Source organism: Plectropomus leopardus, chromosome 23 (assembly GCF_008729295.1).
Source record: "Plectropomus leopardus isolate mb chromosome 23, YSFRI_Pleo_2.0, whole genome shotgun sequence".
Taxonomy (NCBI): domain Eukaryota; kingdom Metazoa; phylum Chordata; class Actinopteri; order Perciformes; family Serranidae; genus Plectropomus; species Plectropomus leopardus.
The window spans coordinates 9,263,041-9,288,806 of NC_056485.1; the positions used below are offsets into that span (position 1 = coordinate 9,263,041).

General features: G+C 40.6%; 1 protein-coding gene across 9 annotated transcripts in view; it reads left to right on the top strand.

The window, feature by feature from the left end:
• LOC121962363 (collagen alpha-1(XXV) chain) overlaps positions 1–25,766 on the top strand; it is a 172,584-nt gene continuing 146,818 nt past the window's right edge. For all 9 annotated transcript variants that reach the window (XM_042512611.1, XM_042512610.1, XM_042512617.1 and 6 more), the window contains exons 1-2: positions 1–763; positions 901–970. In XM_042512611.1, coding sequence (XP_042368545.1) covers positions 467–763; positions 901–970 — 367 coding nt within the window. In that variant the 5' untranslated portion in view covers positions 1–466. The remainder of the gene's footprint in view (positions 764–900; positions 971–25,766) is intronic.

Below are 25,766 nucleotides of genomic sequence, written 5' to 3' on the forward strand. Positions count from 1 at the left end.
TGGCACATGCTGCTCCGTAAGAGCGCAAAAGGAAGGTCAATAAATTATGTTAATCAGTCAGGACAGATTGGAGGCGTGTTGTTGGCGTAATGAGGGGGAGCATGCCTGCACTGTGGAAAAGCTCCGAGCACTAAATGCTGTCTCCACTACACGCGCGCTGCCTCCGATTTCCCCAGCCTCTCTTTTCACTTTATTGTGCATTATAGCCATTTCCTCTGCTGCAGACTACTGTGCAAAAGCGGACTCGGTGCAACAAGTTTTGCAGGAGCCGTCAGCGCAGGTTGGCTCGCTTTGGCTGGAGCGCCACTCATCTATCTGTCTGTCACCACCAAAGTCACTGTACGTGAACGCCGCGTCGCAGGCGCACTCTCACACTCTCCACACACACGCAGAACAGTGTGCCATACATTCGTGACTCCGCGCCAGATGCAGTTTGCTCCCAACAAGCGCGCGTAGTTGTAGTTCAATGGACATCGCGGAGGCAAGAGGAGCATCTAAGTGCGTGGGAAAAATGGAGAAAGAAGTGGCGCATCAGAAGCGACAATATTGCCGCACAACAGTGCTGAACATCATCTCGTCTTTATGCTCCGTGGCGTCAATCGCCTTCTGCATTCTCCTGAGCATTAACACAGCTGATATTAAGAGCCGGGTTGTGGATTTGGAGAGTGGGAATGACGAACACACCTTTATCCGAGCCCCGGGCTACTCCATGGATGATTTTAATTCATTGGTTGAACAAAGAGTAGATGAGCTGCTCTCTCAGGTAAAATTGACACGTGTTTTTGCTCTTGTTTATTGTTTACTTGCTTAATTTCCCATAAACTATCTAAAAATTCCACCTAAACACTTTTAATTAAATGTGTGCACATGAATGAAAATTGCATTCCTTTCAAATTTCAGCGCTCCTATGAAAATTTTGTCAAGATTCGGACTGCCAGACAAACATCACCTGAATGCAGCTGCCCTCCAGGTAAATAACTTGTGTGCATTCTCGACGTGTGTTTGTCTGCTGGTGTGTGAGATGCTGCATTTGAATGCTGTTTGAGAGAGAGACTGAATGGAAGTTTATTTCATTGGAACCGATGACACATGACAGTTTGCCCGCACAGTGTTGATAGTTTGTGGAGGTCTGCTGTGAAGGATGCAGACAGCTGACTTGGCCATTACACTTAACAGAAAGAGAGGTATTTAACAGCTGCCTATACATAGAAGTGCTGAGAGGTTGTTTGACTTGTGATGTTGTCTGCACACACTTGTCCACTTGGAGAAAGAAATGCTGAAATTCACATTTTTCACCAGTAGATGGAAACATTTATTCCTCTACTATGGGATTCTGATCATTTAGGGATGGAGTCAAGGTTAGTCAGTGCATCCAGTGCGGGAGATGTTCCTCAAGGATTTGAGGAACAATTTGGGCTGTAAAATCACGTTTTGTCTGACTTTAAAATCATACCATAGTGTTTTATATTGTGCATCATTGTTAGATATCACTGGGAGGAGACAGTCGGTGCTGCTCTTGAATATGAGATTGACAGATCCTGTAAGAATTAAAAAGTTCAATAAGACATTTCAATGCATGAAAGAGCCCTGCAGGTGTTTTCTGCCAATATGGATGCAAAATTACCACTGCATAAGCTTGTGTCTAATTCTGGTGATAAGTTCAGAGAGATGTGCTGTTTAAAATTTCAGTGAGACGACAAAGTATATTTTCCTGCTTTTAATCTTCAGTCATTATATTTACCAGCTGCAGTGCTGCAGTGGCTGATATTATTGTCATCATATGAGTCTGTGTGTGTTTCAGTATGGCAAAAATTGGTCCTCTGACACCAATTTTAGCTGGGTTTACCACAGTGGATGTTTTGAGTATTTGGCCAGGTGTCTGTCTATATTTTGTCAATGCGACAGCCTTGCAAGATGCAGTCTGGAAACTTTACAGGTGTGTAGTTGAGATTTAAATGAAGGTTGAGTGCAGAGATGGGTGTGGTTTTAGCAAGGGGCTAGAGGTAGTGGGCAAGAAGTCAGGAAAGTTTTATTGTCCCCCCTATTTTATACCCCTGGCTCACAAAACTTTTCAGCTGTGTAGTTGAGATCAAATTGAAGGCCTAGGTCAAAGATGGGTGTGGTGCAAACAATGTGACTGAAAGTAGGGGGATAGGAAGTCTCATTCACATTGACACACACACACACACACACACACTTTACGCCCCTGGCACCCTTTACAGCTTTACAAGTCTATAGCTGAGATCAAAATGAAGGCTGAGTTCATGGATGGGTGTGATTCAAGCAAAGTGACTGGAAGTAGGAAGGGGTCTTTGGCCCCCTGTTTTACACCCCTGGCTCATGAAAGTTTACAGATGTTGAGATCACAATGTAGGCTAAATTTGAAGATGGTTGTGGTCCAAGCAAGGGGGTCGGAAGTTGGGGGTTAGGAAGTATAGAGGGGTTCATTAGCCCCCCTGCGGATTGCTGTATGGTGGCTGGAATGACTGCAACATGGTCTCTAGTTTGTAATATTTTTTTCTACTCTTTTCTAGGCCAAAAAAATAGCATATAGTCTCTGCTGAATAAAGTCCACTCCAGTTTGGATGTTTTTTAATTAGTCAGACAACAATAGGATTCATTAAAAAAAAATCCAGAGGAAAACAAGAAATGAAAAAAATCATTGCTACAGAGCTGAACACAGGAACGTTTTGGCGATACGTAGTTTTCTTTGAACAGCAAGGATGTGTGATGTTCTGTGAAATATTCTTCAAAAAAATGTCTCCAAGGTCACCGACAGTCATCCGTTTTCAGAATGCCAAAGCTTTGTCAAACAGGATCCTCAGCCTCTCTCAATATGGATAAAAGAAGTCCTTGAAATCAGATTGAAGTATCTTGCCTTTGTAAATAACATGTCACTGTACGTGGGAGTAACACATGTGCTCTCAATGAGGTACATGTGAACATTGCGCTTGTTTCTGGTAGACTGCTGTCTGTGTGACTGCACTGCTGAGCCGTACGCTGCAGGACACTGACATGTTTTCACAACTTTTAAAGTTTTGATGCTGAGGGATCTGTCTGCATCACGGCCTCAGTCAACTCCAGCTGGGAATGTAATACAGTAAGTGTGAACATACTGTAGGCGACCTCTCCGGGAAGGTCATAGTTGTGACATTGCGCAGAGGTGCCTCATGTTTGGAAATTTTGGACGGGCAATCCAGGTGTCAGAAAGCATCTGTGCTGCAGGAGTGAAGTGTCCTTGGGCAGGATGCTGAGTCGTTTCTAAAGCCAGGGACTGTTCAGTTGTTGACTCTCACATCTCTTTTGGGAAAACATACCAAATCCATACAACAACACAATAAACGGATCATTATCATAATCAGACATAGGTGAAAGAAGAAACAAGATTGTTGAAAGTAATAATCCAAAATGAAAGAGCCACATTTTTTTAAGTTTTCACAAGTGGTTTATCAATTGCAAATGAGTCATCTGCTGAGTGGAAATGCCTGAATTAATGAGCCACAAGTACTGGAAGTATTAACCATAATGAGACTCTCACAATCACGCTGTTCTCTGTTCTCAATCCCTGTCATATGTCTGCTATTTATTTTCTCCCACCACATCTCTGCAAAGGGCAGAAATAAAACAATGAAAACATTTCACATCAAATGAAGCGTGACGACGCTAAAACCGAGGCGGCACCGTGCTCCATCTTGGAAGCTGGTGCTCACAAATGTGATTACCTTTTTTTTCATGTCTAGTATTTATCCCATTTAAAAAAAACAAAACCTGTGGTTACATAAAAACATATATCATCAGTGCACTTTGAAGAATTTGCAGTTTATTTCATATTGTAACATTCATGCACTACAAATGCAACTTCTAACATACTTTGTCAATGCTTTTCCAGGCCAAATGTCTTCATATGAATGCTGAATGGGTTCACTCAATATTTATCCTCTCCTCTGTCTGGGAGACAGCCCATGGCTCAGATGTGGCTTCTTTTTTTCTCTGAAGGGAGGGCCGTAATGTGCTTTTCACAGTCTTCACTTTATTGCTGTCAAAGAAGATGGAGTGGTTGCAAAGACAAAGCAATGGTCCGTAGCTTCGGGATATTTTATAGGTTGTTTCTGAATCATAGGAAGTTTGTACCATCTCTATCAGAGAAAGTGCCTTGTGAACTTGAAGTATTTTTTATTCACGCTGGCGTAATTCTTGGAGGTGATTTGTCATTCAAACAGTGTCTGGCATTGCTGTCATTTAGCACTCAGTTATTAGCTTCTGAGTGGCTAAAAGCATTTTCACGCTTTGGCTGTGATTGGATCTGAATCTGAGATTGTTTTTGGCGAGCGTCATGGCTCTGGGGATGGCAATGTTGGTTGGGCCGTAAACCAATTAGGTCCAGACTGAAATATCTCTACAGCTATTCGATGGATGGTTGTGAAATTTTCGCTGTGCTCAGAGGTTACATGGAACTGACTTTGGTGATAGCATGAAATTTCCTGCAGCACCATCAGCATGTTGACATTTAGTTTTTTTCTTTGAAGAAAGCTCTGCTAAGTCTGATGAATTGCTTCAAGTGATGTCACCTGAGTCAGTGTCAGTTGTGGCTGAGGATTACAAGTTTGAAAACGAAAAAATCTGGGGGTTTGAATCTGGAAAGAGGTGACCAAGCTGGTGAGTGGCTGTCGATCAATGTTGGGCAGTTGGTAAGCGTTGCCCCTGTTTTTGTGGTGTGATTTGTGGCACTAGTTGGCCCTTGTCAGCTCTGTTTAGGCTGGTTTAGCATGTTAAATTGGCGCTGGAGGCAGCAAAGCCCATGGGTGAATTAAATAACTTAGTGATTGGCATTTCAGCTCAGTGCCCACTGAAGTGATGATTGCCAACAAAAAAATTAAAATCAAGAGGGTGTGAGATATAAATGGCTTTTTATATTAAGTAAGGTTATTTTTCAGCCATGGAGTTTTTTTGGAAGAAATGGTTTTTAAAAGTTTGAAAATTGTTTGTGTCACTGTTTGCTTGTATATGGTTAAAATCCTTAGTTTTTTCAGTGTTGGATTGTGTTATTAATGTGCTAACTGGCTAACTAGCACCTTAAATCCACCCTGTTGAACTTCTGGTTTCCCTTTTTGAATAAAGGAGTTATTTCCTTTCACGCAGGCACAGAACATTGTTGTTCTTTGGCTCATGTCATAGTGTTCAAAGGAAACTTTTTGGTTGAGACACAGACAATGTGAGGCGACACAACAGTCGGCATTTGTTACTGCTTATTCTTCGATGTTGGTTTGATGTGTCTGGGCCTTGGGAGATCTCTGTAGGCCACTCCTAATTTCCGCTTGAGGCTACATTAGCTGCTACTAGCGTAACACACACAAATCTGCAGCCATACTGTTGGTGATCAAGTTGAACTGTGGGTAAAGTAGGCACCAGGTTTTTACAAGAAAATGCTAAATTTGTGGAGTACCTCTTTAAATAGGGAACATGCACCACTTTTTCATGTTGAACCCCCGTCAGTTTTTCTGGACTGCACCCTGAGTTTGTAAATCAGTTTTTACACTGTACATTTGGTGTAAATAGTCTTGGGTCTAGGGTGAGAAGCAAAGCCATCAAACCAAGTTGGCGTGAAATGTCTGAAGTCACACCCACTCAGTGTGCCATGCCGTGAAGCGAGTCTCCTCCTAATAATTGTTTCAGCATTGGCTGGCTTTGTTTTTCTTTTTTTTTTTGCGTGCACCTTCTCCTCCTCTGAGATCTGCATTCCAAGCAGGGCCTGTTGTTTAATGGGACTATAATAAAATGTGCAGTCAGCAAGCACTGGTGCTTTGCTCTTTCCCTGTTTACTCACCCATACACCTCAAACTCCCCCTTTCCCTATATCCCCCCTTTCCCACTCTGCAGCATTTCTTGAAGTTAACGCTTCAAAAAGCCTGGCAGCTACACCCCGACCAAAGTGCACAAGAGAAAACATACAAAATGTAATGTGCGGGACTTTGTTTTTCCCCACTAAACACCCAACGCTGGTTGTTACGGGCATGGGGTCAGCAGGGGGTCTCAAGATTTCAAAGACTAGACGCAGATGCAGCAATATATGTTTGGCTCGCTTGGTCAAGTCCAGATTTGATTCACTTCAGCAGAGGCAAACACACACACCAGCCCGCTCACCCTCATCACTCCTTTTAAACTCGTTGTGGCCAAAGCTGGGCTCCACTCCCCCTTTCCGCCTCACAAAGTGTGTAATCCCAGTGGCCTGATACAGTTACATTTGTGCCAATCCCCTCAGATATCCTCAACTCAGTGAGCAACTGGTAATTAATCACTGACAGCTTTTGAGTCTGACCCTCTGTGTGGTTTGGTGCTGGGAGGTGCCCTAATGGCCATGTAATTACTGAGTGCTAGGTAAAGCTAAGCAGACTTCCAGGTAGCGGCCAGCTGCTTTTGGTTAGGTGAGTCAGGTTAGGCTGCATCTGTGAGGCCGGAGACGAAAGCTGGAGCCCTGGAAGCTTTGCCTAGAGGCAACGGCGAACGTGTAATTATGATTTTGATTGCTGCTAAATTGCCGAAAAGTGTATCTCCATGTGAATCATGAGCGTAATGCACTCTGCTCAGTAAATAACTTCTCGCATGGATCGTTTCAAGCTCGACTCATTCAGCTCAGATTTTTACATCAGTCCCAATAAATGAACATGACGTGATTTATCACGGTGAGCCATCACAAGTGGTGCATTTGCTGTAATTTTCAATTCTCACACAAGGTTTATAAAGGGCAGGATGCTGGAAATAGCACAGATGGTCTCTTTATACCTTTGACACAGCAGGTTTTTATGGGAGATGATGAGGCATGCCAGCTGAAAGCACTGGTAATGACTGTGGGCTTTGAAAGGGTGGCACACTTTTCCTCCTTTTTTACTATACATTAACCTGAGGGGACACTCTGAATGGAGAGGAGATGACATGATTTTTACATGAGCGATGTCACAACAGCACTCGGCTGGAGATTGAAGTACCTCAGGCTGGGAGAATGGGGACAGGGCCAAAAGAATGGAGGAGAATTGAAAAACGCTCGTGCTTAATGGTTCGTCTCATGTGTCCTTGAATATTTCCTGGCGGTGATCCTCCAATCGTCATTTTGTGTGGAATAAAGTAGGAAGCTTGGAGATCCTGTCTTGGCTGGCTCCTAAGGTTACTCCTTGGAGTTAAATGAAGGGGTTTCCATCACCACGACGTAACAGCACACCCCACAAATGAATAAAATAACTTTTATTTGACATGCATTTGCTACAGAAATAGGCTGTGTTTGTAACAGAATGAATGTTTTCCCTTTCGGGTTCATTGCACTTTCTGCATCATCAATGCATTAAGTTGGACAGTGACATTCAAAGTGCTGACAGTTGAGCAGAGTTATTCTGGCGTATTTGTGCCTTTAGTACCAGCTCAGTCAACAGAAAAAAAATGTTAGCATCGTGCATTTCTGCAAACTATAAATACACTTTCATATTTCATAAGTATCATAACATTTCTAAAGGGAAAGTACATGAGTCAACTTTGTCATCAGGAAGTGGAGGGGATGGTGGATGACATGACACCCCTGCAAGGTGCCTGTTCAGCTGCAGATAACAACAAAATTATTTTTCATTGATACATTGCTGCTTTTATTGCTGGGATAGCGGCTGTTTTTTTTTTTTTTTTACCAAAAAATGGCTGCTTTTCCTGTTGGGATGTTGCCATGTGAAGTGTTTTTTTTTTTTTTTTTACCAAGACAAGGCTGCTTTTCCTGTCAGGACACTGGCAATATAAGCAGCTGTTTTTTTACAGAGACATTGCTGATTTTCCTGCCATGATAGTGCCACGAAAAGCAGTTTTTCTCTTTTTACTTAGTTATCACTGCTTTTTCTCCTGGGATTATGGCGGAAAATGTTTTTTTTAATTTAAAATTTTTTTTTAATTGAGACATTTCTGCTTTTCCTGCTGGGAAAGTGGCATGACAAGCGGTTCTTGTTTTTTACCTAGACATTGCTAATTTCCTTCTGGGACAGTGGCACGAAAAGTGTTTGTTCTTCACTGAAACATTAACGTTTTTCCTGCCGGGACAATGGAACGAAAAGTGTTTTTTACCAAGATATCACTGCTTTTCCTGTTGGGATTATGCCTCCCAAACCTGTTTTTTTGACTGAGACATCACCGCTTTTCCTGCTGGGACAGTGGCAAACATAGCGGTTGTTTTTTACTAAGACATTGTGCTTGTCTAGCAAGGATTATGCCCCGAAAACTGTGAATTTTAAACCAAAACATGATATTTTCTTAACTATATCCAATTTGTTTTTGTGCCTAAACCTGACAGTGTGGTTGAAATGTGAAGTTTCACTGTACTCACTACATAATGAGATGCAAATGTAATGTATCCATCATAAATTTCTTTTGGCGGTGGGTTGTCAGGATAGGGCGTCAATAAGCTCTTTTACAATGGATGTCAAGTTGTTTGATTATAGTTGAATGGTTTTCCTTTTGAATTAATACTTCTCTTGGTCCTCTGTGTTTCTACTTAAGTGTGATGTTTGAGATAAGTTATGATCCTTTGCAGTAGATCCATGTTGTTTGCTCATTTAGATGCTGCCTTTTTATCCTGCGTGAAGGCAGATTTTTTGTTTAAATATTAGGGAAAAAAAGGGGGAAAAATAATTTGGAGCGTCACATTAGCTTGCCTTGCAACTATCTGCACCTTTAAGGGTCACTTTTCTGGGAAAAATAATGCAACTATTGCCCCATAAACTCCAGTACAGGAGGGGGGATCACCACTGTGTGCTCCCTTTGATGCTCCTTCTCCCAGGATCCACTGCTTCTCTGTCAGAGCTGGGTGGCAAATCCTCCACAAAAGACGGCTCTCAAACTCTCTGCCTCATCTGCTGAGTGCCCTCTGACACTGGATTGAAAGTTCAGTCATCCTCCGAATGAAGTCTCCTTTGTGATGGCTTTAAGTTCACCCCTCACTTCACGAGCCCACATAGTCATCCTCTGGCCCACTGATATTCAGAGACCTTAATAGACAAGGGGGACCTTTTTTTAATGTGGCACCCGAGTGGAACAGCTGGTCTACTGTTCAATGTGGTGATTTTTTCCTGTGACTGCAAAATGTTCATCTGAAAGGTTCCCTGTGAAGTTTTTGTTCTCTAGTAGCGCTGTGAAGCTCTTTTGCTATAAGTGCATCCATATTTTGTTAACCCTTTAAAAAATATGAGCAAATTGGCTTGATTTCTTTCAAAAATGGGAGGAAGGCTATAAGCAAGCCAAGAAATAACTCCAAAATTAAGATAAAGAATGAAAAGTAAAAGAAAATTCTTTCAAAATTGGCAAAAAAAATAAGGCAAGTGGAAAAAAAGTAACAAAAAACAAGAGAATTACCTGGAAAAGTGCTTAAAAACAACAATAATTCTGTAACATAATTGTAAATATATAATTATGATCATTGTAAATATAGGTTTTATGGACATTTTTTTCCCCGTTTTTCTAAAAATAATTTTCTAAATGTACTATTTCTTGCCAAGTTGCTCATTGCCTTTGTCCCCTATGTTTTTGAAAAACATTCGACTACCTTTAATTTATTGTATTTCTTTTACCAGCATGTCTTATTGAGGTTCTCCTAATGAAACTTTAGATTTATAGTCAGTGCTCCCTAGTTGTGAAGCATTATTGGCATGACCCTAGCAAAATGTCAAATGCAAACTACATTGTAGATGCATGCTGATTTAGAATGCAATTAAGCCCCCAATGCCTGTCTCTGTGAAACAATCATTATTTCATATGTTTGAGTGTAAGAATGATTTTCCAGTGTCTGTCATCAATTTCAAATCACCAGTAAAGCACGGTAATGCCAGCCTTTGCCCGTGTCATGGAAATTCTGGGCTCCAGACAAGCAAAGAGAACTAGGAACCCCTGAGGCGCTCCCCACATACTCTCCCACACCCCTCCCTCCACCCACCGCCTGTGGCTTTGTGCCCCAGGCCTCTCCGCCCGAGCAGACATGGAGGATGGGGGGTTAGGGGCACAGATGCTGCTGCTCTGTACTCCATCAGCCTAATAGAAACAGGCACTACAAATAAAACAGGCTGGTGCACAAAAAAACCCCAAAAAACAGTACTGGGACATGCCACGGCAGGAAGCTGTAATTTTGCCAACATGCATGTGCCTGACATGCAAACTTTGCTGTTGCCACCATTCAGGGGCATCCCTAAAAAAAGATGTCTTTAATTTTGAAAACAATGCATGGATGGCATTTGCTGAGTCTGTTTATTTTCTATGTGTGCATGCATCATTACCTCTCACTCCACAGACTGAGGGCAACATCAGCCTCGAGCTGTTTCATGTTATGTCTAGTTTTTAAGTCCAAAAATGGCATACTTTGGCAACAAGTCATTTCTCATTTTGTTATTCAACCTGCAAGGCACTGTATGAAAATTATTTTTAATTTAATTGTGGAGGGGGTGGAACCTTATGTTTAATATTTTAAAAATTCATGACCCTTCCAAGTGTTATTAATAATTTCATTTGATCCTGCCTTCCGAAAAAAAGCACCCTTTTACGAATATCGCACAATGATACCACAGTAGGAAATTGGTATGAGTTAACCATTAAAGCTTCAGTTGGTAACTTTTACGACAATAACTTTTTATCATATTTGTTGAAACTGTCACTATATTCTAAAACAAGTACACGAGACAGATAGTCTGTAAAAAAACAAAAAACAAAAAATGATGTCCCTCCTCCCTTCCTGCTGCCTCCAATGGCATTTGCTAGCATCTGTCCTTGTGCTGCCACCAACAACAAATCAGAGTCACAGTCTCTTAGGCAGCTGCCAATAATGTCAGTCACTCCATGAACTTCAGCCAAACTGTCAAACTACGCAACACTGATCAAATATGAATCAAGATTCCATGACAGCATTTCCTGTTTCTTGCCTCAAATGTTTTTAGAAACATATTTTAATATAAAGTTTAGCTGTAAAATGAGAATGATTGTTCTCATTGGGAACAGTGAACCAAATTACCAAGCACTGCCGACCTGCTGGAACAACTTTCTCATTTTACAGCTAAACAATACACTTAACGCATCTGAGGTGAAAAATAGGCAATGTGTTAAAAGAATATTTATTTATAGTTTGACCACAGTTCATTAGTAGTGATTGACATGATTGACAGCTGCATCAGAGACTCCTCGGCTCTGATTGGTTGTTTTTGTTCACTTGCAGTAAGACCATTAGAAACGCTACAAGGCAGTAGAGTAGGCAGATGATTAGGATTTTTTTCCCCCACGGATTATCTATCTTATGTAGCATTGTGTAACAGTTTCAGCAAATATAAAATAAAAACAATAGACAATAGACACCATCAATAATTGTGATGTGTAAATTACCATAATTCCCATTATGCCGCAGTGATGATGTCCTATCAATGTGTCATCCATTCTCTATTTTTGAACAGGACCTGCACCAGATTTGCACTGAATGTGTGTACTGTGCCCAGGCACCAGCTCTGCATTGTGTTTACATACAGTAGTGAAAAAAGTGTATAAATCTTCGCTAGAGATAACACTCAATCACAACTCACTTATTTAAATGTTTTGGGTTTCTCAAAATGAGGACGTTTGTATCAGGGCTTTAACTGACTGCAGTCCTCTGCATATTTGAAAATGCAACCCTAATGACCCAAGAAATATGAAATCCATATTTTTGATATAACCATTTGACCTGTTTTGTATAATGACTTAAAAGAGAAGATTGAAATAAAAATAAATCCATTAGAAAAAATCACCATAATTAAAGATTATTTACATTTTTTCATTCATTTTCTGACACAATATTTTTTATACAGTCCCTAACCACAGGTCCATCTTCTAGATTAATGCTCTTGACTGAAATTTCTGAATTGAAATAGCCATTGTTTTATTGTCTGTTATTTAATTTGTGGGGTTTAAAGCAAGACATATCAGTCCACACCTGATGCAGCATTTGAGGTGATCCTTGTGGAGCATTTATGATGGTTGCACAATATTTATTAGAGCTAACATTTTAGAGTGCCTTCTTTTTCAATTTTCAAACCATTAAGTCTCAGCAAAAACAAGCAAGCAATCCCTCAAGCTATCCAAAGACAGAAGGGATTCGGGCGATTTCTCAAAGTGGAAAAAGTGATGGAGACAAGTGGGGTTTGCCCAGCGGCTGGCCAGATGATGTGTGCTCCCAGACTCCCCCGGGGCGCCACCAAGAGGCTGGACTGAAAGGAAACCAAATGTTCCAAACAGTTGGATCAGACTGTTGGTGTTTCCTGTCCACTGGGCCAAACACCAGTAGATGTCCAGTTTGTTTATCAGTTAAGGGGACCCTCTTGTTTTTTTCCCCCCTTTCGCTGTCCCCTTCAGCATTCAGTTTAAGATGCAGGAATGTTTTGCTTGAGATCTTGTGGGCTTGTTCGATGCCCCCACTCCTCGCCACCACTCACCAGGGGACTTGCACTTTGCCAGCCAGCTCTTCCCTCTCGAAGCTGTGCTAAATGTGACATGAAATATGAGTCATGCTGCAGATCTGAGAGGGTAATAAACACACCGAGCAAACATTTGAGCCCATGTGCACTCACAAACATGCTGTTGCACACCCTCGGACACAACTGTATCACAAAATATGCACACTGGCGGATGATTCCGCTCACACACATGTAGAGACACCAGTGCCACAGAAACATGCAGCCATGCGTGACAGTCCCTCGCTGCGGCTTCTGTAACCTGATCTATGACCAGTGGCAAAGGTTTGTGATGATATTGTGGTTTGGTTAATTTAATTTTCTAAATTAGGAGAGGGCGAATGCATGAAATAAATGGATTGAAGCCATTCATTCTCAATTTTCACAACAAGCTGTGATGTTAAAAATGGTGTGGAATGTGGTTTTCTAATTAATTCTAATGTAACGGTAATTTTCCACAGTATTTATGAATACTTTTTTTTCCTTTCCCCTGTAGCATGCAATTAATCTAGAACATGCAATTAAATAATTTGGCTCGTACAAACAATACGGTGCCCGGGGAAGTGGCAACTTGCCAAGCTGACATACCTGGGAGTGTACATGCTTGCACTGTGTCAGTAAAGATGGATCGATATGCAGAGGGTTGCCTCATGGTCTGGTCGTCGCACAGACAGTCTTGCTTTCAGGGCCCCCTCCCCTTGTATCTGATGAAGAGGAGGGTAGAAACAGCTGTGTAAGCCACAGTTAAGGCCTGGAAAACCCAGTGGTGAGACAGACAACCCTATGCACTTTAATTTAATTGAGCGGTCATTTGATATGGTCCAAGCAGGCTAGACGGCTGGTTAAATTGTAATTTTCGACAGCTTGATAAACGGCGCTGATGCTCTGTATGGCTGCCTGAAAATAACTTTGTCTAATTTCTAGTCTTAGATGGTTTGGGACACTGTGGCATAATAACTATGTGAACTGTGCTTGTCTAATTCATTGCTGTTCATTTGTGGACTGTTTTTGAAATGTGAGAGTTTTTTAAAAAATAAATTCCTGTCCTTATTTTGATTAGATCATGGTTATGTAAGATTAAGCATGCATCGGTTAGGTGAAAGTGGGAGTAGGGGAAATTAATTCATGAAATAACTGACCCTTTAACCTAACAGTGATTGTACAGTCATGGCTCAGCAACTGTAACTAGGGCACAGCAGGCTTATCAAGCTTTGAATGTCTTTTTGTCACATTTTGTGTTGTAAGACTTTAAGGGATTGTGACTTAGATTAAATAGTGTTTGTCAGCTATGATTCAGATTTTGAGCAAATTTTATGGTAAGGTGCTTGACTTTTTTGATGTCGCTCGACTCATGTTACGTATTTTGGTGAATGTCATTAGATCGTCATGGTGAGCAGCTGACACATCCACTGAAATTTTGTATGTCCCGGCACTCATTAGCTGTGTCCGAAACCGTCTCCTATCACGGATATAGAGCACTATATAGTATGTTCGCAATTTTGTAGTGGTGTCCAAATTCTCTGCTGTTAATTTCATCCACTATATAGTGCACTATAAAATACCCACAATGCATAGCAAATTTGAGTGTACATACGATGTACACTACATTCAACCCCTGTCTACCAAAATGCAATGCGGTCGTATATTTCCGGGGGAAAAAAATTCCAATGTTGTGTCCGAAATCTCGTTTGGTTATTCCCTATATAGTGCACTATTTAATACACACTAGTGAATAGTGAATGAGTGAGTGAGGGGACGGTTTTGAACACAGTTTCTGTCTCAGAAATTACTATGAATTTCAATTGGTTAACCTTCCACCAAATGCACTTGTAAATTATATATGAAAAGTGCTAAAATTGAAAGCTTGACAGATGCCACATTTTTATGCTTAATTTTAATTAAGTTTGTGCATTTAGTGTTTATACAAAAAAGTAGTCACAAGAACTGAAATAGTTTTACCACTTTAAAGTTAAGTTTGTGTTTCTTTTTCTCCATGTTCTAGTGCACACTGATGCAGAAAGATTATCTCAGTTGATAATGCCATTCATCTGGATTCATGCTGTTCACTCTGAGGTCGATGAGTTGTTTGTGTGCAGCCATGCACTGGTGTGTGTTAGGTTTTAATGAATTAGGCACACTGAGTGGAAATGTTATGAGATTGTAAATCAGGATACCTCATACATATTTTAAACATTTTCCTTGGAAACATAACAGTATAATGATCATTTATGCCGAATGTGACATCCAAATGATGCACACACACACAAAAAAAAAGCAGACAAAGTTGCCTTTAGAGTGTTCTACATTCTAGTGCTTACATGAATGCATTCATTTATATTAATGCATTTTTAGGACATGGCCCAAATTCCTTACTGTGGTGATATACAGATTACTTGTTTTTTGTGGGCTTTTATCTCAACTATGGACTTTTTTGTGAAAATAAATGTACACAGTGTTTTTGCATACTAAGTTTAGGGATGCTTAGAGTACTGCTTGAGAAATGTATGTATCTTTGGAAAGATTTGTTGTAGCAATGATAGCTTCAGTATCATATTAACCTTGTAAAATATAGTGTCTGACAGCATTCTTCAGGTATCTGAGGAGAGCAGAGTATCAGTCAATTGTGGGAAATCATGTATGTCTCTGTGGGCAAAATCATATGCCAAATGAATGAAATGGTTGTAATGCTTTGAAACACAGATGTTGCATTCAGTGGTCCTCCATTTGATAACCTTTTTGACTCTCCACCAATCAACATGACGTTCTGCAAGGCTTCGTCTGTATTCAGGTTAATGAGCCGCCTCCCACGAGCCGTGCTACTATTATCTCAAGCAGTTTCACATCTCTGCGGGCAGATTCTCATACTGTACTTTTTACAGAAATACAAACTTTACTTCTCAACAAGATTGACAGTGTTGCCTTGAGCTGGAAGTGCCATTCATTTCACACTGAGCGTTGCACTTACCACCTGCTGTGTCAGCTGCAGGGCGCCTCAGGTACAACATGCACCGCCGGATGGATTCAACACATGCTGGAAATTCTATGCATATACCTGACTGGAGGTGGTGAAATCTATTTCCCAAGTGCATTTGGATGCACACCATGGTGTCTGTTTGTAGCTTTATTCACTGCAGATACATTGATTTGGTGGCAGTTCAGATTGTGACCTTGAGGGGCCATCTCTGGCACTTGTTGATGGACTAAGATATATTGTGCAAAGTCAGTTGCTTGATTGGATCATCACTGCCCCTTAAATTTTTAAAGCACTGTAAATTTTTATTGTCTCATAAGTACTCCCCCCAAGTGTTTTCGCAAACGACTAGTCAGAAGCTGCAGCAGATTAAGATGCTCAAACCCACAGAATCCCTGCAAAACACAGTAACAGTTAGTGGTAAAATTGTCTTTTTGTAAAAACACCTGCCAAAGGATTATATACTCTTTTATGCTCAATGTTAGAAATGTGTGTGGAAATGGATGGGGCCTTCTGTCTGAACTCTCTGTTCATTTTGTCCCTATTTGTGCACAAGGAGACAATGAAGGCCATAAAAAAATGGTGGAACTGAACAAATCGATAATATGATGAAAGCAATTGTACATCTAACTGTTGTGATGTATTAATGACCACATTCTTTGCAAGTTTGCAGGTTATCGCTGATTTGTGCATGATATTACCAGATCACCCCCTGCCCACCCCTCCTTTCTAAGCACATGATGTCTAAAATTTAACTTGAGTTCAACAGCGAAATTGCTGCACTTGTTATAGCTCCTCTTATGTTAGTGCAGACTGGCAGGGTAGGAGTACGGGTTGTTAACGTCTATTTTATTTGATGGCCTGTCGCATAGATAGCCTAGACGCATGCCGTGAACAAATCACAACCTTCCTGAGTTCCACAAAGGTAGCCTATAGCCCACAAAAGAGAAATCACCACTGCAGAAAGAGACATTTTTGCAATGTTCACCAACTCTTGTTACGTCTCTTAGTGTAAACGCCAGCATCGACGACTACCACCGATGTAACAGGGTTTTGAAGGGTTGCCCTATTTCATGGAGGATTTTAATTCCTACTCCTTGTAACTCTGTTCTGAGGGCCAAGGTGGCACTTGAGAAGGAGTGGTAGGGGTAAAAATAAGAAATGGGATTGAACTTTAATCTAGAGGTGTGTGTAGTCAAGGTTATCGCTTATTGTCAATCTCTGGGGAAAAAATGGTCGCAGGTGATCTTTCCTTCTCAGCAGATAATACTAGGTGTCAGCATGACTGATTTGAAGTGCTTCAGGTAGAGATTATCTCTTTCTTGGTGCTAAACAGCAAAAGATGAGTAGGGATCCATCACCGCGCCCTTGACCTTCAAAACAAATTACCTTCCCAGCATTCTCCCTGTCTCTGCTGCCACTATTGAGCATTAGAGGCTTTATTTTTATATAGCCATCGGAAAAAATTATGGAGAAGAGACATGACTTTACATGACGTTCATTTCAGCTGATTCAATATGACGTGACATGCCGGCAGTTTGAACTTGCCACAGTATTTCTGGTGCCCACGGTGAGATGGTGACCAGATTAGTTTATTTTCCCCACAGTGCCAAATGCATGTGTAATATCAATTTTAGAAATATAGAGCATTTCATAAACACGCTGACACCCAAATTGACTATTGGATTTCAGCCTCAGCATGCATTCAATGTCAGCTTCGACATGCTTTTTCCTTTCATGTAATGTAATAAATGAAAGGGAAAGTCTTGCACACGTGTGGGTTTTGCAGTCAGTTCCCCAGTGTAATATAGACTCCATCATGCACTTGTTATTCTTAAAGCAGTTATTCATGCACTATTGGCTATCCCACCTATGAACTCTGAGTTTTGAGGTGGAGGTCAGTTGGCAGGAGCTGGCAAAGCATCTGCGTTACTGCAAATGTCAGGTCCCAGTAACACGAGGGTGTAGGTTTCGTCTGAGTGAGAACAAGGAATAACACAACATAACTCAGTGCAACTCAAGATTTTAACCAAAGAGTCCCATAGGAGGGAAGGCACTCTTACTTGTGAATGTCATACCAATAAATCTAGATCTTGCCAGCCCTCCAGTTGCAGTTTAAGACAATGCTGCTGCGGAGTTAAACAAAATGACATAGTTCATATTGGATACTCAGCAAAGTCCTTAGACTTGTCATCATACTCTGTAAAATATGAAAAAGTAAAATTTTACGTAAACGAATAGGAAACTGATGGCCTTGAAGAATGTAAGTAAATATCACTGTTATTCTTAATTTCTGTTTATTTTTTATAATCAATTAAGTTAACTCAAAATGTTGTTGTACCTCTTAATGTTGTCAAGTTGTTGCAACTGAAAAGTGGAATTACTTTGTTCTTTCTAAGTGTTAGCAACTTCAGTAAACCAAGTAAGTGATCATCACAAAGAGGATTTTGCCATTGATTAAGTAAGGAGATCTGTGAACTTTGTTTTTGTTTTTTATGACTAGTTTGCAGCTGGCAGGATACAGATATATATCACAGTATACTTGGTTAGCTGAAGTTACTAAAACTTTCAGCTAAAGATTGATTTAATTAACTTGTTTTTAACAGCTTTACAAAATCAAGTAAATACACCTAAATTTTTAAGTAAAATAAACAATTAGATCTAAAGTAAACAAAGATTAAGATTAATAGTTCTATTCACTCAAATTTTACAGGCAGTTAGGTTCCTAGATTTGTTTAGGTAAAATCAACTTGTCAGATTTTACAGCAAATACATCAAGACGGCTGAAGCTCATCACCACCCTTTAAAAGCTCTTTGCTGGGTTTACTGATGTATGTGTCTGTGGCCTCTTGGTTGTGTTTGTACTGGTGGTGGCAAGGCAAGGCGAAGTCAGTGTGCCGGATATGAAGCTACCTCTGAGAGGTGCCGCCTGAGGCAGGGCGGGGTGCTGACAGAGGTCAGGGCTGCAGAGTTTTAGGTTGCAAACTGCCCTACTGCACTGGGCATAATGTTTAGACTAGCAGGCTTTGCTGAATGCATTAGTTTTGAAAAAGCCTGGATAGCCTGGGATCATTCAATTGTCATTTGCAATGAGCTGGATGGAGATGAGTGGTTCAGTATTTTACAGTTTTTTGGATAGGTTTTTATTTGAGGTTACAAACTGGCTTGTAAGAATAGCACACCGAGGGGCTAAGATGTGCTGCTAGCATAGGTGTAGATTTCAGGGAGGCGCGGGCACACGTCCCCCTCAATATTTACTATTATTCAATAGAACATGTGCCTTTGTCTCCCCCCAAAAATCATAAAAGTTTCAGAGGACTTTTGTTTCAACAAAGTTCAAAAATATTTACACCATAAATTGAAGCAGAAAAGGCACAAATTTGTGCATTAAAAAATCACCAGAATGCAGGAAATTAAGTGCGCAAAATTTACAGGCAGAGGACCCCCAAACCCCCCATTTAATTTGTGTAACCCCCAATATATTAAAACAAAACCTTGGCTCCAAGTGCAAAGGGTGACGTCTGAGAAGAAAAATGGATTGGTAATACATTTCTCTCTTTATAGTTTGCTGACACGCTGCTCCAGGTAGACTGCTCCCCTCCGGCCAGTTCTTGGATTAGCGTGTGCTGGCCAAAGTCAACACGAGAGGAAGTGGAGAAATGACTTCTCTCGTTTGCACCAAGACTGCTAATGCCTCGCCAGACCTGGTGTCAAAGCCGTCAATTTGAGATGTATAATTTGTGCTCAATGTAGAACAAATTTCAATCTGAGGAAATAATTTTTTACCATCCAGCCAAGGACAACTGGACTGCATCTCTATAGAGTTCTGCAGAGATTATGTGTTTTTGTAGGCCAACCCAGAGGCTAACATTGCCCTGGTTCCCACGACAAAAAAGCCTGTTGGATTTTTCCATTGGATCTTGGATCATAATGGAAAATAAGCTGTGTGGCAAATGCAAATTTATGATACTTGCACATTTTATTCAACAAGATAATCTTCTCAAATGAGACCACTTTTATGATTTTTGAGGTGTTAATGCAATCGCTAGGAATAAAAAGGTAATATTAGGCTATAAAAGAACTACACTACAGTCACATGACTTAACGTCGCCATTAGAGCGAAGCTGTTAAGCCGTGTTTGGTGATGATGCTCTGTAGACTCTTATAGCTACTTGTCAGCAACCCTCTTTTTTTAGGACACCTAAAGGCTTCAAGATTCATAAGTGGAATATTTACTGATTTATTTTATGTTGTAGACCAAAATCTTTCAAGCTTCTCTTAACCACAGACTTTATTTTAGGCATCTAACCAAAATCAAAAAACCCATTGACTTCAAGATGAAGGAACCCACTTATTGTGCTTACAAATATCAATAAAACTAGAGTTGGGAAAGAAGGATTATGTGCATCTCTACACAGAAAACTTTATTGCGTTCAGAGTTTTACATCCACACTACTGAGGCCAAAACGGAAGGGTAATAAGTCTGAAAATGAGGCAAATTACTTGTAAAACAGGTTACGCCGAAGTCACCAAAACATCATCAAGGCGCTGCTTGCCACCTCTTGATGTCAAAATTGGGTCACGTTCAAGGCCCTTCCCAACCCACCCGTGTTTAATTGCCATGTGCTAAAGAATTTCCCATGTGCACACAAACCAGTCAAGTCTGGTGCGGCCTAATAATTGTTCACTCAAATCGCCTCTTTGTGCTGCTGTCTGCACTCGGGCTGCCAGGATTTTTTTCCCCCTTTCTGCACTCTTCAAATGAGATCTCCCCTCGCCTGCAATGATGGCTCAGAACGAGCCGTTGCAAAAATATTCTCTAATTGATGGGGGTTATCTGCTCAAAAATCCATTCACTCCACTTTGCTACTGTCAGCCACTGCATAGAAGGCCCGTCTGGCTGTTTGATTGCAACCGGGAGCAAAGCTGTCGTTTACAAGCAATCTATGTCTCACAGAGACATTTATCCGTTCCTCTACCAGCACGGCCCCTCCTCTGCTCTGTCCAATCGCCTCTTTATCCTGCTTGCAGGCTCTCTGCAGCTTCAGTGAGAGGAGCATGGGGGAGCAAGTTGTTTGGGGTCCACAGCTATTGACTTGATTTATCGACTGGGCGAGACAAAAAAGTGACCAAAATTAAGCAGCAATGACAAATGCAAAAACAGTCTGGTGGAAGGAAAAAAAACCCACTTTGTTTTAAGCAGAGCAGCCTGTGTGTGCGCTGCTGATATGGATCCCCCATGAGGAGGTCCAGGTCACTGAATCCCTCCTCAAACAGGCCTCAGAAAAAAAACGATTTATTTGGAATTTTTTTATGCTTCAGAGTTGGAGGGAAAAAAACAGGAAACAAACATGGTTTTTCTCTCTGCAAAAGGGTTTTCTGTGATGCTTCAGAATGATAAATTATATAAATGTCTTTGGAGGCCACATTAAATGGTTCATGAAAATAGCAGGCCCTCAGAGAGTTTACTGTGCTGTCTCTGTGTAGCATGCTTTGATGATGGTAAATGGGACTCTGTTTTATCTGCTGTGACAAAATGTCAAAGTCCTGCAAAGGTTTCATCCTGAGTAATTTTCCCTGTGTTAGTGTATTTTCTCTCCAGTGAGCACAGCAGCGTGACTTTAATGTTAGGTATTGTCTAGCTCACTGGGATTTTACCTGCACTCGCCACATCCATTAGAAGCCTCTGAAACTCTAAACTGCCGCAGAGATGAAGCAGGTCAGGTTTTGCCCAATATTGATGTCTTAAAATATTGAATATGTCAGTTGGGTCTTGTAGCTTGTTTGGCTGTTGTGTGTGTATGCGTGTGCGTATAGAAATTCAAGCTCAGGTTAGACAGACTGTTGGCATTTCTCCTAGTTTTCGCCAAGAAAGCAGCCCCTGTCAGACTCTCAAAAACCCTGGGCTGGAGATGAAACAGAGAAGAGTGTGTGTTGGTGTCTATATGTATGGACTGTGTATGTGTGTACCTATGAGCCCTGTGCATCTCTGCCTCCCCTGCGCCTCATACTGACATTTCCAATGGGAGCCGGTGTAAATAAGGCCGCCAGCCACAGCAGGTGTGGGGAGCAGGCCTGGGAGCAGGGGAGGTCTGCGTCCCTTCAACCCCAGGCCACGGTGAAATCGTCCAGGAGGAGTCAATATTTGCACTCGGTATCAAAGCCGGCCCTGTTTTTGTATCAAAAACCAGGCTGTACAGAAGCAAGCTTGTCCGTGAATCCAGGAGACGTCAGGGATGCCATATGCAACAGTTGCACTGGTGTTACACACTTGTCTTAATATGTGAGATTAGCATAAACATTTTAGTTGATGCATTTTGGAAAAACTTGTGTGTTGCCCCTTCACTGTTATTTGGATATTGTGGTAGTAGTGTGAATTCCACCACAGTCACCTTCTTGTTTCATGAAAACATTATGAACAGAACATTTAAAGCTGCAGTAGTCAATATTTTTATGTGACCTATGGGGCCAATGTGTAATGTGAAAGATGTCGCCTGATTAAGCTTGTTTTTTTGTGCTGTCTGGAATCATAGTGATTCTCACATGTTGGCAATTTAAATAAATAATAAAAAAAGAAAGTTTCACACCCAACATGGATTTTCATCTGGAAAATTTGCATGGATATTTGTAAAACTGATATTGTGGGTTATTATGAAAGCTTGCACACGCCCGTGGAACAATTGTGCGAGGGGAAAAATATTCAGACAGGCTTTGAGTTTAGCAGATTTTCACTTGCTGAAAAATATGTTTGACTAACAAAATCCTTTGTTCCCACTGATGTCACAGCTAGCTTGCTGCCAAAGTTGGGGTGTGTCTTATCAATTTGGTTTCTCAACACTCAATGTTATATGACAAACACTGCAGTGATTACCTCAACAACCAAATAAATACAATATATGGTTTGAGAATGCCCAGCAGCTTGCTAGAGTTATTTCAGTCATGCAGAACAGGATTAGGTGCAACCACTAACGTTAATATTGAACTACAGGTCCAATTTAATTATATATTGTGTAGTTAAGCTCCTTCTCTTTCTGGATGTTTTTTTGTTGTGTGAAGTGTAAATGGGAACTATTTAGGAGGAAACTCATTCAGCCCCATTCATGATTTAAAAACAAAACAAAACACAATTACAGTATGGCAACATGGATAATGTGGGTCGCGCCAGACCAGATGTGCATAGTTTCATGTGGAAAATTCGCGCACTCATTTGCTGTATTCACATCTAGTATTCTTGCATCGCACTGATGAGAAATGACTTAAAATCGCAATAATCCTAATAATCTCGTTTATTTGCCACACATCTTTGGCATGAATTGCTCGTTTGTTGAATTTTAACCTAAGCTGCATCAGTAATTTCAGTTGAATCTTCTTAACATAAAACTTTAAATCTCGTCTTCTCTTCCACCTTTTAAACAATATCAATCTGTCAGTCTATTTTTAATAATAATATATTTCAACAGCAATGCTCTGTTTGCAGCACCTCTTTTCTTGACCTATCTGCTATGAGAAATCACACTATTCAGTTTTCATAGACAGAACACCCATTTCAATTTGAAGACAGACTGCACTGGTGTCTGGGTCCATCCCTCCCTGTCTCTTGAAAGTGTGTGGAAAAACACTTACATGGCTTTGCTTTGATTTGCAGTGTGTGCAGAGGGGTTTCCAGCACGGCCTCTCTCATGTGGTCCGCTGCTCGCGCTCCTGTCTGCTCATTGAAACCATCCTCTCACGGGGCTCCAAGACAAGACAGTGTCTTGACTCCATCACAAACCATCGCTGTAGATTCTTTTTTCAGGTTTACACAACCTCAGCTGCAGTGAGGGAGTTTCTGTAAATATACTAAAGGAGGCACAGATTGGTTGCTAATATGCCTCTAGAAAAGCAAAGAGACACCACTGAGAGAGGATTACACATCGTGGATAAAAGATTACAGTATGCTGGAAAATGTAGCAGCGCACAGATTTCTAAAGTAAACAGGCTCTCGAAAGCCATTACTCAATTATACAATTGTGAGCAGACCACATGAGTCACAGACTTTGGTTAACACTTGGGGAGACACAGCGAGGTCCAGTTTTGTGCCACATTGGTTTTGACACACCTTTTTGCATGCGAAGCAAATCAGCCATACTTGAGCTTTTTCACATTAGCAGGAGCTTGCGGTAAACAAGCCGAGCAGGGCACCACTCGCCCGACTCTCCTGCGTTGCAGTGTTTTTTAGTGTCCTTTTATAGCCTCCTTCCTTCCTCCTCACACTCCACAGTCTTCCGAGGGGCCGTGCAGGCACACTGGGGAGTAAGGAAGTCAGCATGCTTCATTAAGTGAATGCGGCGCACCACGCATGTCACTGAAAACAACAGAGGCTCTGTTCAGGAAAGAAATGACACTTAGAAATAACAGTGAGCCAGAAGCTTCCTCCAACGAATGGCTGATGGTTACAAGGCCTCCAGCTGTGGTTCACAGATTTTTATTTTATATTGGCAACCTGGAAGTGTTGGAAAAGGCATACTTCTGTTCATGGAGCTCCTTCACTAGCTTGAACATGAAGGTATTAAACAGCATTTGCTGCTGTTGTCATAATAAATGAACCATATATGTTCTTTATGTTCTGCACCCAAACTTGAACACTTAAAGGGTAACGTCTGTTTTTTTTTAAAATCTGGACCATATTTTCAAATATGTTTGTGTCTAAGTAAGTAATAGAAACAAGAATTTTAGTGATTTCAGGGCTGTTTCTGGTTGTAGAAAAAGGTTCAGGTACTCATACAAATATGTCTCTCTCTGGAGGATCCTTTCAATAATATTCTCAGAGACTTAAAATAAAACCTGTCAGTGCCAAAAACACAATTTTAGTGGACATAATGAACAAATGTCCCAAGTAGATATATTGCAGCCCAGTTTTCAGCTGCTTACTGTGGCGCTCTCACTAAAATACTGGAGCAGTTTAAATGTTGTTCCGAGTTAGACACAAAAATATGAGATAATAGGATCCCCGTTTAAAAGTTACCTTTTAAGCTTTTCCATCCATTACTGTTCAGCATGCAATTTCCTGATACAGTTGAGATAAGTTTTGTCAGACACTGAAATTTTATTGAGCAGGTATTATTTTATAGGCATACAGTTAGTTTGAGTATCATATTTAAATGTTGGTCCGTGGGGTCATGTATCATTAAATATTTGAAGAATATTAGCTCTCCCTGAAGAACAGGAAAAACTTTAGCAATCATTAAATAGAGGATTAGCATGACACATGTCCAGTGTATCTATGCGGCTGCCAAGACGAAGGATTAACACCTTTGACTTAAAGTTAGATGGTGGTGGGGATAGATGTCCACTAAGCTGACACAAGCCTTCGGCTCATACCTGGAATGTAGTCCAGCTGTAAAACTTTAAAACTCAAGGCATTGATTTGATACTATAATTATCAGAGCTTGTGAAAGTGCATCGACTCTCTTATCGACTACGATTGTTCATGTTGAGTTAATCCGAGTGCTGCTGTAATGGAACTATTTGGGTTAATTTAGAGAAAACCAGGCTCCCACAGTTTTGAAAGCCTATTAATTGTATAGCTGGATGTTTCTTGTGAATGCACAAGTAATGTTTTAATTCAGGGTTTCTTACCAAAGGTCTAAGAAACATGTTGAAAGCATTTTCTTCCTCATAAATTTTTGCAAATAATATCATGAAAGCATTGGCAGTAACGTGTAGTGGTTTGCATACATACATATTCAAACAAAGAAAATGGTGACCGACTCATGAAAACACTGCTTCATAGTGCAACTTGTGGTAAATAACTCCACAGGGTACCTTTAAGGCATGGATTAAGAAAAATTGCCAAATATGGTCTCATTCAGTTTTAAAAGCATGACTTTATGTTGCTATAATCTCTATGATATCATTGTTTATGGAAAAATGTTTTGGGATGTGAACTATTGGTTGTTAAGGCTGTAAATCTATAGTTTCATCGCAATACAATACCATATTAATCCTTTTAACAATGATACTACATTTGCTGATATCCCAAAGTTTACCACCATATGATTTTGATTTAGTTTCATTCAGGGCCCTGCAATCGATATGATATATGTGCAAATGTAACACCACAAAAGCAGCTTCCACCCTTTTTTTTGCTTTTAGGTAATTAAGATTAAAAAAAAAAACACATAACAGTGAGTAATTTTAATTGGGTATGTACAGCAAAGTTTACTTTCAAATGACTCCACTAACACACATGAAACATAGTTTAACAACAAGAACAGTAAAAACGTATCAGATTTGGCTCAATAAACTGTCAAGTTTTATAAATAAAAACAATA